The following is a 15,896-nucleotide window of genomic DNA, read 5'->3' on the forward strand; positions in this document are numbered from 1 at the left end:
AACAGAAAAACTTACAGGGAACCCAAGAAATAATCCAAGACCATTTACCTGATACCATGGCAAGATCGCTGTAGCTCTGTCATTCCTGACAAATGTTTAACCTGCTCTTGCAGACCACTCAGAAGCCATGGTTCCACAGCATTCACAGTGGTCTGTTCCCATGCATCCCTTTCCTACCATTCAGAAGCACATGAGTATACTGCCCATGAATGGTACATGCACCATGGACACTATGGACACAGGGAAGTTGGTCCTTCTCTAATGGCTGTTTGTGTATTTGTGTATCATGATGTTTCTTGGCAGTCTCTTGTCTGCCAGGCTAAGCAACCTACTAGTAGATTACCCCACTCACAGCTGGATCAGATAGATCTCATGTCTCTCTTGTCAAGTTCCTCTGTCTCATTCTCCTGATGGGCCACATCCTTCTGGGAGTACAGTGCCTAAAACAGGACCGTGGCTTTACAACTGGACAGGGCAGAAGGCTGACTTCACATGTTTTTTCAAATTGCATTCTCCCTCAGAAATGCATTAAATTGATGCTCATTTAAAACTAAAAGAGTATTTAAGAACATTACAGCTATTTCTTGTGAGCACTATGAAGGGTCTTATCACAACCGACAACTGCGTTTTCCCTTCTCTGCCTCCTAGTGGGATGGGACAGCTTTTAATTTCTGCCAAGGATTCTGTCTGATGTACTCTAAAACAGAAGAATGGATTCAAGAATTTTTCTGTACATGGGATCAAGGGCCTAAAACATAATTATTGAATTATCAAGTCCTGGCCCTCAACGTTACACCACATTACAGCATGACCCCTGTCAAATGCACTCAAAGTACTCAGCTCCCTAAGGATGTCACCTGAGGTTTTTTTGCTCTCGCCTCTTTTAAAAAAGAAGACTGAAATGGAAGTTCAGGACCTAATCTTCTCTACACTTATTCATAACTCGTTCATACTCATACATGATTCTTCCAGTACTATCTATTATCTTAAATAGCTCTCCTGTCACTGTGATGCTAATTGATTTGACATAGTATTTATAACTCTCTGTCACATTTTCACCAGAGAAACTGAAATAACTGAGGAGCCTTTCACACCACAGCAGCTCAGGGACACCCTTCCTCCTGCAGTAAGCCCTCTGACAGGAGTGCTAGTTTAGACACCAAGACAGTTACAGCCCGTTCTACCTCAAATGTCAAAGCTGACTCTGACAATGTTTTTCAAAAAACCCCAAAACAATCAAGACTGCAAGCTCAAGTTTACCACTGCATCCAACACCAAGGGAATGCTGAGATCCGTTCCTTTACTTACTTAAAGACAGACACTGTGGAACCTTTATCTTGGAATTTAGATGGTAAGAACTGATTTGAAATTTAGATAACTATAAATAATCCAATTAATCCTACTTTCTCCAGCCCTGTATAAGACTAGCTTCTTCTATTTCTGAATGCCAAATAAGCAGCTTAACCAATCAATGCTCTATACTTCACAGCCCCCAGGCTGGAGGCTCCTGACCTTTCAAGAGAAAGAAGTCAGAAGACTATTCTTAGAGATAAACGTATTGAAACAACAACAAAGACGTATTTTTTAGTCAAGAGATTTTACACATACGTAGACATTCACAATTACTAAAAGGCACATATTTGTTTTACCTTTGAAAGTAAGACTGTTATAAAGTTACTGCCCCTGCATGAAGGATCACAAAACAGAAAGAAATCAATTTCTTAAAAATTTCTAACGTGGCTTTATTGTCGCCTCTAGCTAAAGATCAACTGCTACTGAAAAAAATCCTTTTAGGCCTTTTGAATAAAGTTGGGAAGACTGGAAATTGGCATCTTACATAAGAGAAGTACATCAATATTTCTATCAGTATGACTTCACTTTTCGAGTAGCACAGCATATAAACTTCATTTATTTAGTTAACATTAAATCAAAACACCTCTGAACTAAATTCCTGGTGCTACTCACTGTCTGAATTTTTCCTTTATTAAGATGAGCTCCGTATTTTTCAGATGTTTCACCAGTGATTGCAAAGATACAGAGGGTGTCAGTTCAAGCAATGGACAACTTCAGTGGCCACTGAAGGAACTCTTTGTAATAGTTTCTAACCACCCAAGAGACCTAAACCAAGCAGGTTGGCAAGAAAAACTATCTGAAAAGAAAAACATGTAAGCCTTGTGCAGAAGGACTACAAAACTGGAGTTCATAACAATACATACCGTGCTGCTGAGAATGACAGGAACAGTATAAGGCAGACAGCAGCCACCGACGCTAATCCAACAGCAGTCATGTATTGCAGAGTGGGTGATAAATCTGAAAGAAAATATCAAACAATTCAAATGAATAAATAGCAAAGAGTGTAGCTTCAGTCTGGTGACTGACCAAGTCTGCTCAAAGCTAACGTATTGTAACAAAACTCAGATGCTGGACTTACTGCTCAGTCAAGTAGTAATGGAGCTGACTAGTAGTTACAGTCCAGTTGAGGAAGTAAGATTGAATGCTGTATTTCTCAAAAGTGATTATACTTCTCTATCACTCAGTTTCCTGCCTTTTTCTTTTTCTTTGTTTTTTTTTAATTTAGATACTCAGTGTCAACATTTTCACCTCTCATCACTGGCAATTTCAGTCTAAATCATATGCCAAGGTGGTCTCTGGTGCCAGAAAATCCTAGTACTTTATTAAATGGCTCAGTGCATCTCCTTCAAAATTGTTACAATCTGGGCATGACTTCTCTTCCCCATTCTTTTATTATTTTTTTTTCCAAGTGACAGAATACAAATAAACCTGGCAATCACAGCCTTACCAAAGCCCATAATACCAGAAGTCATCCAGGGACAGAACAGAAGGCTTACAGTGATTTGCTGTCAAAACCAGAATTATTAAGAACTACTGGTGAAGGCAACCTGGGAAAATCAAAACTCAATCCCTTCCAGCCACTTCTATCCCATTTTCAGCATTAATCAAAGGTTACCTATTTCTTACTGGATTTCCCAGAGACACCTAAGATGCTGGATCTTATTCCTGCAAGATTCCACACCTCTATTTGCTGTTAAATCTTGCAAGCATGAGGATGTAATGTTTTAGCAAAAATTTAAATTCCTGCAAAAATAGCACTTATTCAGTGAAATTACTGTATATGTCCACAATGAGAATCCAAGTGCCTGAACATCAGAAAAGCAGCTTCTGTTACTTAAATTGAACTCTTTTGGGGCTCCTCTGAATGTACAGGCACAAAACTGGCTGGGCATTCACCCAAACACCCTTTGAAGCAGAAAAAATCATACAGAACCATAAGGAGAACCTGACCAGTTTACCGTCTTTGCCTAACACTGCTCAGTGAAGCAAGGCTTGTATCTGTGCAGCACCCCGTGAGTCTGGCAGAATAAAGAATTTCAGACAGGGACCATAAAAAGAAAATCTGTTCAACCTACAAGCATGTTCAGTTTTGGTAAAAGTTATGCCTGTCCTTGTATCACTGTAACACCAGTTTCCATAAGAAAGTTATGCATCTCTAGAGCAGATGTCAGCTCTCCATAAAAGTGACAGAACGGTCTTCCTTGCACATTGTGGAGCATATTTGGTGAAAACCCCTCAAAATTCCTTTTACTTATTTGTGACAGAAGGAAGTGTGCTTTTAACAGCTTTCTACCACTTTTTATTACAATGATTTATCATACAATGTGTAACTTTGTCTAGACAGCATCTGAAACAGTCCCATTTGGTTTAAATTTAATTTATAAATTTGCCTTCCATACAAGTTGAATTAAGAAATACTCTTCAAAGGATTCAGTGAGCCAAAAATACTCTCAGCCTCCTCAGCTGCAGAAGTACATTAGACCAAGGACACACCATTTGGCTAGAAGTCCATGCGATATAAAGGCAAACGGATTTACAACAGAAAGCCAAAGGCCTGACCTGTCCTACTCCCATCTTCCAATGCCCATTCTTTTCACCCCCAATACGTAAAATAGCCCCTGATGATGCTCTATAAACCGATAAATGACAAATTTAGAAAAGGACAGTTCTCTGTCTTTCCGGAGTTATTTTACAGCTCTTGCCTATACAGCTCTAGCAACAGAGCCCTCAAACCTAGGGAATTGTTGATGTTAGCCAAGTCTCCATGACCACAAACTGCCTAAATTATATTCTAAGTGTGGCAGTAAATGAACTAGGTCATGAGAGTAAACAACAAAAGGCAACCTAAGAATAAACACACAGTTGTCACCAGAAGATCAGTAATAGCAATAGTCAGACATGGGTTTTGTAAGCAGTGGAGGAAATGCACCTAAAGCACTGCATGCACCACATGATTTATTATCATTACAAAGTACTGTCTCACTCTCCACTGTCACTGCATTTCCTAACTCCACCTCATGAGTCTTTCAACTCAAAAGCAGAATTTAGTTTGTAGGGGACTCCAGTGGTGCCAGTTTCTTTGTCAGGAGCGGCGAATGTTTGCTTTTTGCAAAACGTGATGAAGTGGGTGAAGAGAGTACTTTCCACCATGGTGGAAAGGAGGGAAACTTGATGTCTAGTGGATTCAAAACTCCTCTGAGGTAAACTCATTCACTGGAAACATTTTATACACAAATAGTAAAACAAAGATAAAACCACAATGAGAAATTCACTGGCTTTTAAAGTTATGCCATTACATTTTTAAGAAACTGTACTTACAAGTACAAAAATTTGCCATATTTTTCATGTTTGCATGGTCTTTTTTTTTCCTAAGTTCATAAAAGGACTCAACTCTCCAAGGACCACCTGAACATACCAAAATAATGTGGCTTCTGAAAGCTAGAAAATGTTTTGGTTTTTTTTTTTAAATATTTAAGCCAATATAGAACTGTTATCTTAAAACAGGTTTCAAAAATTTCACATCTTCTGTGCTTCAAATCCTTTGTGCACAAAAATTGCTGTAAAGATTTCGATGGGATGCATAGAAAGAGTAATCTTGAAAACCAGGGAGAAACCAGGGAATCCATTTTAGGATGGACTACTGAATCCATTAGAATGGAATACTGAAGTGCAAGGCAAATTTTCTGCCTCTAACCCTTCCAATTCTCAAAGTCACCCAACCATTAATGGCAAATGAAGAAACAGGCACAGCAATTATTAGTTTATGCTTCCAAGCAAAGCCATGACAACTTCTGTTTTCTCACTGAAGGAAAAATTGACTTACTTTTAATTTGTGCCCAAACAGCACAGGACTGTGTTCTCACCTGAAAATGAAAACATAAAAATCACTGTTTTTCATGAGAGAAATTTGTTATCACTAACACCCTCTGCAAGAGCAGCCATCCACAACATACTGTATTTTATTACTATTGAGAATGGAGTTTGTTACTCCCCTGGTAGCAACCTCTAGCTTGTCTGTCTGAAAAGATTATAAACTATAAAGTTAAGATTAGAGAGAGAACGTTGATGAAAGGCTGGCTCTAGTCTTTTAGATCATCACCCTTTCTTTCTACAACCTAGGCAGGCAAATAACATAGAAGGATCTTTGAAGCTGCATGGATAAGAATTCAGAATTTATTAAATGCTAAGATAAGGCTGAATATGCTGTATTAACTCCATCCCCACGTAGAATATATATGTTAAAATACGGTACTTAATGCCATGTTTTTCAAATACTAGATGTAAGGTTTTTTCCAGTTATGACAACTTGCTTGGTAATTTTTAACAATTTTTATAGAATACTTATAGTAGTTAACGTTCACAGTGGTTGAATAAATGTTTATCAGGTGTCTGCTTTTGTAGACTTGTTTAACAAGTTTCGGTTTTTTACAGCAAGCTTTGGTCCCTGTAGAGCTTTTTTCCACCAGAACACACTCATACATACACAAGAAGTTCTATTCTGAGTTCTATTGTCTACTGCATAATTACTGTGAAGCCTATTTTTGTCGTGCTCCTATATGTATTTTCCTGCTAAATGACTTTCACAGAATACATACACATATTTTTCATGTTTTGGCAAAATGTTTATTATGTTGCTCTGGATAACAGTATGTTTCTATGAAATTGAAGGCTACATTTTGAAGCACTTGCACAAAAGGACAAAGGCACATTTGTATGCTTAGTCTTACTTTCTTGTGTCTGCATGCAGAATTGTAGAATCTCAGTGTTTCTTAAACTCATTTTTATAAGGAATTTTCTGGTTATTTAAAAAGACAAAACACTGACAAGGAAAATCCTCTTAGGAGGGGAAGAATAAAGAACAAGGGGTGGATTTAAAAACTCGACCAAATGCCAGATTCTGGGGACACTGGTGTGACTAGCATCATGAAATAGCTACCTCTGTGACATACTCTAGTTTGCAGCAGATCAGTCATCTCTTGCCTATCAGAGAAGTTACAGAACTCCCAGGAATCTCAGCAGCGAAGTTCACTGATCCACACTTCATACTAAATCAAATTATAAACCCCTTCCTCTTATGAATTAGCACCTTTCCAGAAAGTTATCAGTGAAATTACTCCTCCAAATACCATGGATCCCAAAGTCCATAGTTCAGCCTGGATATTCACAGGTAGCTAAACTAGAGATAGAAACCCCTTCCACAGCTGCACACTTAAAAAGAGTTCTGGAGAAAAGAGAAAACATTTTGCCATGCATATACATTTTTCTCAGATGATTTTTTATTAGGCTAGTTTTAACAGACTTTTCTCACAGTAGGGGCCATTTTGATTCTGACTTTCCAGAAAGCTCATAGCTTTTTTTCCTGAAAAGACTGTGTGCCACCTTCACCTTTCACAGTCCTGCTCCTACTTCTGTTACATGCACAAACTGTTTGATCCAAAAAAGCTGATGCTGCCACTGAACAAAAGCTATGCTAAAGATATTAATCTCAAGTAAGTTTAAACTCCAAACACCTTTTTTAGTTCTTGCCCTTCACAATGAGCCTTGGCTCTCTGCACAGCATGGAATCCATAAAGTAATCACTGGAGATTAAAATCAGTACCAGATGGGTTTCAGTTATTTAATTAGCAGTATCCCTCATGTAGAAGGACACTTCCAAGGGTGGACAATTCATTCCACTTAAGTAAGGTTTTCATGATAATGACAGCAAATTCTTGTTTGTTCCCAGATCCTCCCGTTGTCTCCATCATCCCTATATTCCAATTGCCAAATTCATCAATATGAAAAATGGTAATTTCCATTATCTCCGACTTCATAACTGCTTTCCTTGTACATCCCCAACGATCTCCTCAGATCATCTACCAGCCTTTTAACACATCTGAATGTCCTGCACAAATGAAATATGCTTTTTAAACCTCCACCTTGAAAAATAAACAGAAAGTAAAAACCACACAGCAGACACCTTTCTCAGGACCTCCAAATCTGAGCAAGGCATAAATGAACGTGGACTCAATAAAACAGAACAGCTTACTTGTCTTAACTGTGTCCACACAATTTTATTTGAACTGATTTTCCCATCATTACCACAAAGAAAATATGTCAGGTATATTGAGGAATAACAGCAATAAAAAGTCACAACCAAGCCATGATTTTGTAGCATGTATGATATGTATTGTACCCTTCTCAGCATGAAGGGGTCTGGAGCCAGAAGGGACTCTGGAAGATGCCAGAACATAAAAGTACAATAATGAGAACATTAGTTAGGAGTCTATGACATGTATTTCTAACATGTCTGTATTCAAATGGTAATGTGTTCACAACTAAAAGACACTACAGAAATGCTGATTTCACAAGTATTAATAATTGAGGGCCAATTAAAGAGCAGATTTTTTAAAAAGCAGGCTTTTAAATACTAACTCTTGAATCCCAATTCAGTTACTTAAGTAATCAGATTTTTAGAAATTCTCAAAACCCAACAACCCTCAATTTATAGTTCTGAATTTCTTTAACTTCTTAATACCAGCAATTGCACAAAATACAAGGGCATGGTAATTGAAGATAAACGAGTACTTTTGAGCCACAGGTCTAAGTTCCATCTCAAAGAAGCAGAGCTGGGAACCAAAGCTGTTTGGCATTTGCAATCTTAATAATGATTTATAAATATTGTATGTAACTTTGTGTACTTCATCAATTAACAAAAGCCATAGAGGAAAATGTATATTAAGGAGCTGATGCATTCTAAATGGAAGGAAGCAAAGAGTGACTTCTACAAATAACAGTAATAATATTCCATTAAATCAGCGGCCTAGAAAATACAACTGGCAATGCTAGAGATGAAACATCAGAAAATAATCTGTATGAAAGAGAAAGAATAATGTAACTTAGAAGCAGTTTAGCAAACAGCTGGCAGAGATGCATAAGCAATCTGCACTGTTCTGTGCAAGAAAAACCTCAACACAAGTAACAATAGGAAATGTTCCTTAGTATCAGAAAATATTGAAGGGGAAGAGCTAGGGAAACCAATGTATGAAACCCATGGACACATAAATTGAGCTCAAGGGTGTATTTAGGAGTGCTTAAAGAGGCTGAACTTGTATACATTTGACTCATTAACAATCCTGCTCCACAGAGTAAATTTTTCTAAAAAATACAGTTTGTTGTCCAAATTCCAAGATATTTTGGGCTAACTTAACATTATTTATGAACTGAATGCCTTCAGATGTCATCTCCCTACTTATTCCCTCACATAATTAATTAAAAATTTATGAACAACAGACTTGTATCAGGACCAGAAACCACTTTATCTGTGCTATAAAAACTATTGTTAAAGTAGATGCCACACAATACTTATGTTGCACAGATTACTAGATACCAGTAACAGCTATTACATGTATTTGTTTTATTTCACTTGCTTTGGACTGAGGCAGAGTTGCATTTCTTAATAGAAGCTGTTTCAGTTTACTGAGATTTGGGTGTAGGCTTCCAAAATTGTAGAGAATTATTTACAAGTGACTCACAGATCAGTTTTTGTGTGCCTCCTTGCTTTGTGCTGTATACACAAAGCCCTAAAACTCTATTTTATTTTTTGGGGGGTGGCAGGGTGAGGCACCATTTAGGTGTTTTTTACTTCAGCAGGGGTTGCTTTGCTCTGTTTTTACATTTGACATTCAGGAACTGTATGCACATGAAAAGTCTATCACCTAGCCCATATGAGAAAAACTTCCTACTTCTGAGACTTACATTATGAAAAAATTACAAGCTGTTGACCCCTGAGATAGATGACTGGAAAACTAGTGGCATAATGACATCATGGCAGGCAAGACACTGGAGAATGAAACAGATGAGATGTACATTTTAGAAACTTCTTGTTTTTAATTAAAATACATATTTACCTTAAAATGACAAAAAAATAATACTAGTAATATACTTTTTTCCACAAGGCTTTCCTAAGGGAGCTGGAGTTGACATTCATTGCTACGTGGAAGGTAACACACATGACAAAATGTATTTTTCCTTGTTATTTGGAGAACTGGAATACTTTGCTATAAAACTTTCAATTAAAAATTAAAATGGGTGAATTTTTCATTGCTAAGGTGTAATTTTCAGATACTCATACTAACTTCTTTCACTAAATTCTGGCCCAATAAAGACACCCTCAACTACTGAGGGCAGTGACGGCACTTCATTTTTAGTTTCTTCCATTGTTTGCCTTTTGGCATCCAGAGTTGCTCCAACATTACAAAGACATAAATATCTGTAAGGAATTACAAGAGTTATTCAAAGAGCTTCAGATCAAATCTAAATCTGTCAGCTAACAGACCCTTGCAACACCATAACACAAAGCTAATATTTTCCTCTTTTTTCCCCACCAACATTTCATTCAACAGGTGTAAAGAAAAGGTTTTAAAACATCCATTACCTTATTCCACTCACTTATTACTCTCAAAAAGACACAATACTCTTCTCCCAGGTTTAAAGGAGCATTATAAAACTTCCCGTAGTAATGTCTGTCTCCAAGAGCAATTGACATGTTATCAGCAACATCCATCGCCCGAAATTCAGCTGCCACATATCCTTTAATGTCAGCGGTGTTACTAAAGAAAGTTGCAGCAGCAAAGGAGTCACAAATAAAAGTGCTTTGCAAACCCAGAGGAAGCACAATCACTTGATAAAGACTGGAGTGAAACAAAAAAAGTAAACGTTAGGCCTCACTTCAATGTACTAAGCATCAGACATTCATTAATTCACATTGTCTTTTCTACCTTTAGCCTCTTAACTGCTTTTTATTATCAATGTCCAATACAAACACTTCTTATACTAAAATATTTCTGTCTCTGTGTGTTCCATTGTGTTCTGAACCAAAAGCACTGCACGCACAACTTAGAGGTAGTTCTCCTCATCACATGCACATTAACTTTATATGTTTATTCATGTTCAGAAGAGCATCAAACTGAGTAGGCTATCTCTTGCTCCCCTCAACTAACACATAAGTTCACTTATGAAACAATACATCATTGGCCTCTAAAAATGATTCATAATATCCCAGAAACATAACTTCTTCTGTTTAAAGAAGGAGAGGACAGATATAATTTGTAAAAAAAATTAATCAAATCTGTCTTCAGACCTCTCAAAACAATGTTTAGTCTATGGTATTCAACCATAGGAAGACTATTAGGGCTGTTACACCAGTCATTTCCTGAAACATTATTAGCTTTCAAATATTTTCTACTTTAGTGTCATGTTGAGTTACAATTACCTTTTCCATCACAAACAGCACTTAGCAAGGTGTAAATCCTTTTTTCTCTAGAAATATATTTTGGTAGTAATACACTAATACAAAAACACTACTTCAGAATATGCATAAATACAGATATTGTTCACCATTTCCTCTGGCTCTTAGGAAAAAAAATGTACTGGCTGCATGAGTTTGTTGGAAAAGAAAAATCACATGGGTAGAACTGTGCTTGAATCCATCAATAAAAATCTACTGTGACTTCACTGTGGATAAAGGAAAAAAAAAACCAAACCCAAACCAACAGTGAAAACTCGGGATTATCAAAAACAGAATTTTGTTCCAGAAAGCAGGGAAGAGTCTGAAGCCAAATACTACTCCGCTAAGGGAGGAGAAACTGGGCGTTACAGCTTAAGTTTTCTCCCATTGCTAACAAAAATAATCTAGCCCCCACAAAAACTTCCAGTATGTAAGCAACATAAATCTGCAGAATGTTTTTTGAAAGGGTGAAGAGTGCACAGAGACAAACCTGATCGGTCCATTTCGATCTTCTGCTTTCCGGAGTCTGAGCAAAGGTGCAGAACCTTTTACTGAAACAAATTCTACATCTGGGAAAGGGGGATCTAAAAAGTAAACAAATACCAGTGATTCAGAGAGGTTTTAGAAATATTTCAGGCATGAGAGTTCCTAGCTATTTTTTCCCCAAAACTTCCTCTGTTAACTGAGCCTCAGCCCCTTGATGGCTAAAGTCTGCAGGCAACATAAACAGTCTGGTCAAGAAAAAGACAGAGCAAATATGAGCATGATGGCATGGCAGCCCCAGCTCAAACCCCTGTATTAAATTATTTCTGCTAGCTGGGAAAAACAGATGCCAAAAAATGATGGTAGACTACAGAGAAATGAGACAGGAAAGATTTGTTGGAAGCAGAAATATTATTTATTAGACTAACTGAAATGGCCAAGGAGAAGAAAAAGATGAAACTCTGGGCACACAGCCTACTACAAGAAATAAAATGGTATGAATAAAGGAGAATGTATTAGCACCAAAAGCACTTTCAAGCAGGCAACTTCCTTAGTTACTGCTCACAGTCAGCTAGCAATATCCAGCCCCTTAAATTGGATTTCAATATGGGTACAGAGCTCTAATTTGTTTTAGTGGGAATTTGCATCAAGGCCAAAACTGAACAAACACTTCTGCTTCTAATTTCAACAGCAATGATGACAGCTGCACACTGACAGAGACTGGTGCTATGATAATGGAAGTTACCACTATCACCCTGGAAGCAAAAATGAAAAGAGCTTCAGTGTGCACAACCAAGGGGGCAGAGTGTGAAGCATGGATACTATCTACCCCAGATGTCTGAAAGAACAAGCACAGATATTTACAGGTATGGCTAAGCTGTTTGAAAACTGGTCTATCAAGCTGCTGATGTGGTATCTTACTAAAGAGTAACAAAAGCAGTGCCTAAGTACATAAAATCAAGGCTTTAGAGCACCATTAGAAAGAATAACAAATGTCACGGAGACAAACAAAAGAAAACCAATGCATATTTGCCAAAGATAAATCACATCAGGCAAAAATCTTGCTGAGATGCCTGGATTTTTCAAACAGCTGGAATACAGATAGCTGCATATACATGTTGAAACATACAAAATCATTAACTCAGCAGTAGAAAATGAGGCTTGGTAGAAAAACTGTAAAGTGGATAAATAACTAGTAAACAGGGAGCTAGCAAAATACAACATGTTGGAAGCAGAAGTACTGGGGTGCAGGAAGGTTATTGGAGGAGTTCCTCCAAGACTAAACAAAGTAAGTACTAAGTCTGGCATTTTCTCAACAACCATGGTGCAAAACCCACGTGCATACAGATTAGTTTTGCTGCTCAAACAATGTTAGACACTGTAAATCAAAAGCAGTATGGAGACATTATGCAAGAAGAACTGAATCACCTTTACAGCTATTGTTTTGCAGAAATGAGATGAAATTCACCAGTATAAAGTAAAAGGTGATACACTTGGGGCTACTAACAAGAATTTTTTGCTATATATTCTAAGTTCCTTTGAGTGTAGGAAGAGCATATTAGTACATCTCAGAATGAGTGTTAGTCACCAAAATGGTAACAGGAAAAAAAAAAAAAAAAGAAAAAGGCTGCTCTAAAAAGCATAAGAAACTATAACACTAGAAAAGTACCACCAGAGATACAGAGGCCCAGGTGTGATCATTTCACCGTGTCTGAAGTTCCAATCATCAATCCAACAGAGCTAAGTGAAACTAGTGCAGAGGATGACTACAAATAAAGGAGAAGTTGTCTTATATGAGGGAACCAAAAACTTGTCTTTGTAGCCTATGAAAAAGAAATTTGAAAGCCTATGTGATCTCTGCTTTAGACAGATGAAACATGGGAAAGGAACAACTTAAGCACAGTTTGCCCAAAATAAAGACAACAGGCCACATAGGCATCCCTAGCAATAAAAACTACCTTGCCCTTGGCAAAAATCATCCTCAAGAGAACCTCCTGAAAGCTTACCTAGCCAAAGAATTGCTCTGGTAGTTCCCTTTATCAGGTCCTTTTCAAAACCAGGTTATGGGTGAACTACCAGTGAAGAAACCAACTATGAATGTTTAGGATTGAAATGAGACATCTAGCAAAGCCTTAATGTTCCACAGCGGCTTCCCTCTAGCAGAGACAGGGCAGAAAACCTTTTCAGATAGTCTTCTGAGTTAATGAAGTGTATTGCTGCCTGCAAGAACAAGAAATGGTCCTTACTTCAGAGGGTCTTTTCAATACTTCTGCATCTGCAGATATTGTAAAATGTATAGACAGTATTTCTATCTGAACAAAATAAATTAAATAATATTTGACAGCCAACCTTTATGTCCTTTGCACCTTGCAAACCTAAACAAACAGAACTTAAGAACTGTAAACCCTTCCTTAACTTCAATGGTTCCTCAGCGCAGACATTGCTAGTGGACACTGACAGGAAAATATATCTGTCAAGGTAGATGCATCTGGTACATTTCTCCTATCCTCCTTTCCTTTAGCAACCAATACCACCAGGACACACTATTATTAATTTCTCTTGAGAGTTTTCCAATTTCCAAGAAAAACTTGGGTACTTCTTCTTCAGTGCCAGCCAGAACGAGCATTGAATGCAACAGTTTTGCACCGTTTTTCCAGAGAAGCAGTGCAAGAGGTAACAAGGGGACAAAAAGACTGCTGACTAAGTTCATAGCAATTAATTTTTGTTTTCTATAATTTGACAGGAAAAATGCAAAACATGAAAATAAATAGCCATCCAGCACTGACAGCCCTAGTAAGTGGGCAAAAGAGAGCAAAATCTGAAAAAACACACAGGGCTTTTAAAACTTGGAGTCTTTTGATATTTTTAGTTGCTGGTAAGAAATACTAATTACTACAAATATCAAGCACATCAAAGACAATCTGCCTGTTTTAATAAGAAAAGTGAACAATTTGCAACAATGCAAATTAATAACAACAACAACAACAACAATAATAATAATAAATGAAAGGAATGGATTTCATTTTTGCTTCAGTGACCAGAAGGAAAACTCTGAAGGAGTTAGTCCAGATGCAATATTTGGTGACTAAGAACTTTTATTAAAAGAAGCATCTTTCCAGAAATTTAACATTAAAAAAAAAACCCCTCTGCTGCGAGGACATCATAATTTCCAGATTTAAAAATCCACATGGTAAAAATACTGACTTAACACTGTCTAGAACAGGTGGAGGGAAAGGGGGAATGCTATGGAGAGGTGAGGACTTGTACTAGGTGGGCTGTGAGAAGAAAGCAAGATCCTCCAGTCTGTTCAGGTGCTGTTAGCACCTTGCCTTTGTTAAAGGTTTTGGGGGCTTTTTAACTCTTCACCAGCAGAACAAACTAATGTACCTGTAGCAGCACCAGGAAAACGCAGAAGAACATAGCAAGAAATGCAAGTATATCCAGAAACAGTCCCACTCTAAGCACTTCCTTGTCATAGCAGTGCTACATTACTAACGCTTGGACATTTCATATATATACAGGCTCATTTTCTACAATGTGAACACATCCGCTGAGTCTCCCTCTGAACATGAAGACAGGCTACAGGAAAGAGGTGCACGCCAGGAAGCGTGTACCGTTGTAACAGCATGGGGAAACAGCACATGCCTCAACGCTGAAGCAAAAGCCTGCTTGGTGTTACGCTGTAATCACGCTCTTCAGAAAAAGCTAGCATTAGCATGTTGGAAGCAGTTCCCTATCAGTTATCATGAAAGCATTTCACAATGGAACAGCTACATTTCTTTCTTTAATCCTGGAAATGAGCTGTTTAGTTCTTGTTTTAAAGCCCTGGTTATTGCCAAGACTGTTTACAGCTGCAGACCAAGGGCTTCACAGCCAAACAGCCGCAATACAAGGAACATGTGCACTTTTACGACATTCTCCAGTAGTGGTAACAGGAATGTTTAATGCCTTTCCTGTCATCTGACCTTTTGTACAGCTCTGAAGCTGTAACTCTGGGACAACACTGTGCTACTTACCTTTGCATATATAACGCAGGCAAGAAAAGTTGTAATTTTCCTATATACAGACATGTCAAAAATAAACGAGCAAATCAATTTCTATGCCACCCTATATATGGATATGCAAAAACCTGTTAAACTGAATGATTTGCACCTTATTAAAAAACCTTTGTTTGGTGCAAGCATCACCCTCTTTACAGCATCTCTTCATCATTTTGTGCTAATGATAAAGCTTTAAAAATAGCAACGGAAATGAACCACAAAGTCCAAAAACAGATGGCAACTCTTCCCAAGTTCAGGGAAGTCAAATCAAAGATTCCTCTATAAAGCCAATTTCTAACTGAAACAACCCTTTGCTGAAATACCACCATTTGTGTAATCTTTATTTCCTGGGCTGCATTTGAGGGCTTTGTGTCCAAAACATTTTTTACTGATTTTTAAAACAAGGAAGACAAAAACACTGCTGTAAAATTTTAAAAAAAGTAGAGATGTTGATACAAAAGAAAAGGTTTTCTACTGCTTGTATCACTGTCTGAAGAGTAATTAAGTTTACTGTATGTATTACAGTATAATTACTTTACCAAAGAGCGAGATTTTTAACTTGGAGAAAGTCATTACTTAAAGAAGGGAGGGAAGGAAGGAGGTTGAATAAATCGACACTGCATCGACAGAAAAAGATCATTTAAATCTTCTTTAAAGAACTGGTCATCTCTGGAAATCCCACTCATGTGATTCCCTCTGCTGACTGCGGCCTTTGTTCTCCTGATCTGTGGCTGAATGTCACACCATCCCGT

The 15,896-nt window shown here is 37.6% G+C and overlaps 1 protein-coding gene across 1 annotated transcript in view; it reads right to left on the bottom strand.

Annotated features, from left to right (window-relative positions):
* SUSD1 (sushi domain containing 1) overlaps window positions 1-15,896 on the bottom strand; it is a 56,323-nt gene that overhangs the window by 1,798 nt on the left and 38,629 nt on the right. Inside the window, exons 12-15 of the mRNA XM_010578186.1 lie at window positions 11,112-11,205; window positions 9,770-10,025; window positions 5,177-5,216; window positions 2,217-2,310 (exon numbers count right to left, since the gene is read on the bottom strand). Coding sequence (XP_010576488.1) covers window positions 2,217-2,310; window positions 5,177-5,216; window positions 9,770-10,025; window positions 11,112-11,205 — 484 coding nt within the window. The remainder of the gene's footprint in view (window positions 1-2,216; window positions 2,311-5,176; window positions 5,217-9,769; window positions 10,026-11,111; window positions 11,206-15,896) is intronic.

Source organism: Haliaeetus leucocephalus, unplaced genomic scaffold, assembly GCF_000737465.1.
Source record: "Haliaeetus leucocephalus isolate CR32 unplaced genomic scaffold, Haliaeetus_leucocephalus-4.0 Scaffold605, whole genome shotgun sequence".
Taxonomy (NCBI): domain Eukaryota; kingdom Metazoa; phylum Chordata; class Aves; order Accipitriformes; family Accipitridae; genus Haliaeetus; species Haliaeetus leucocephalus.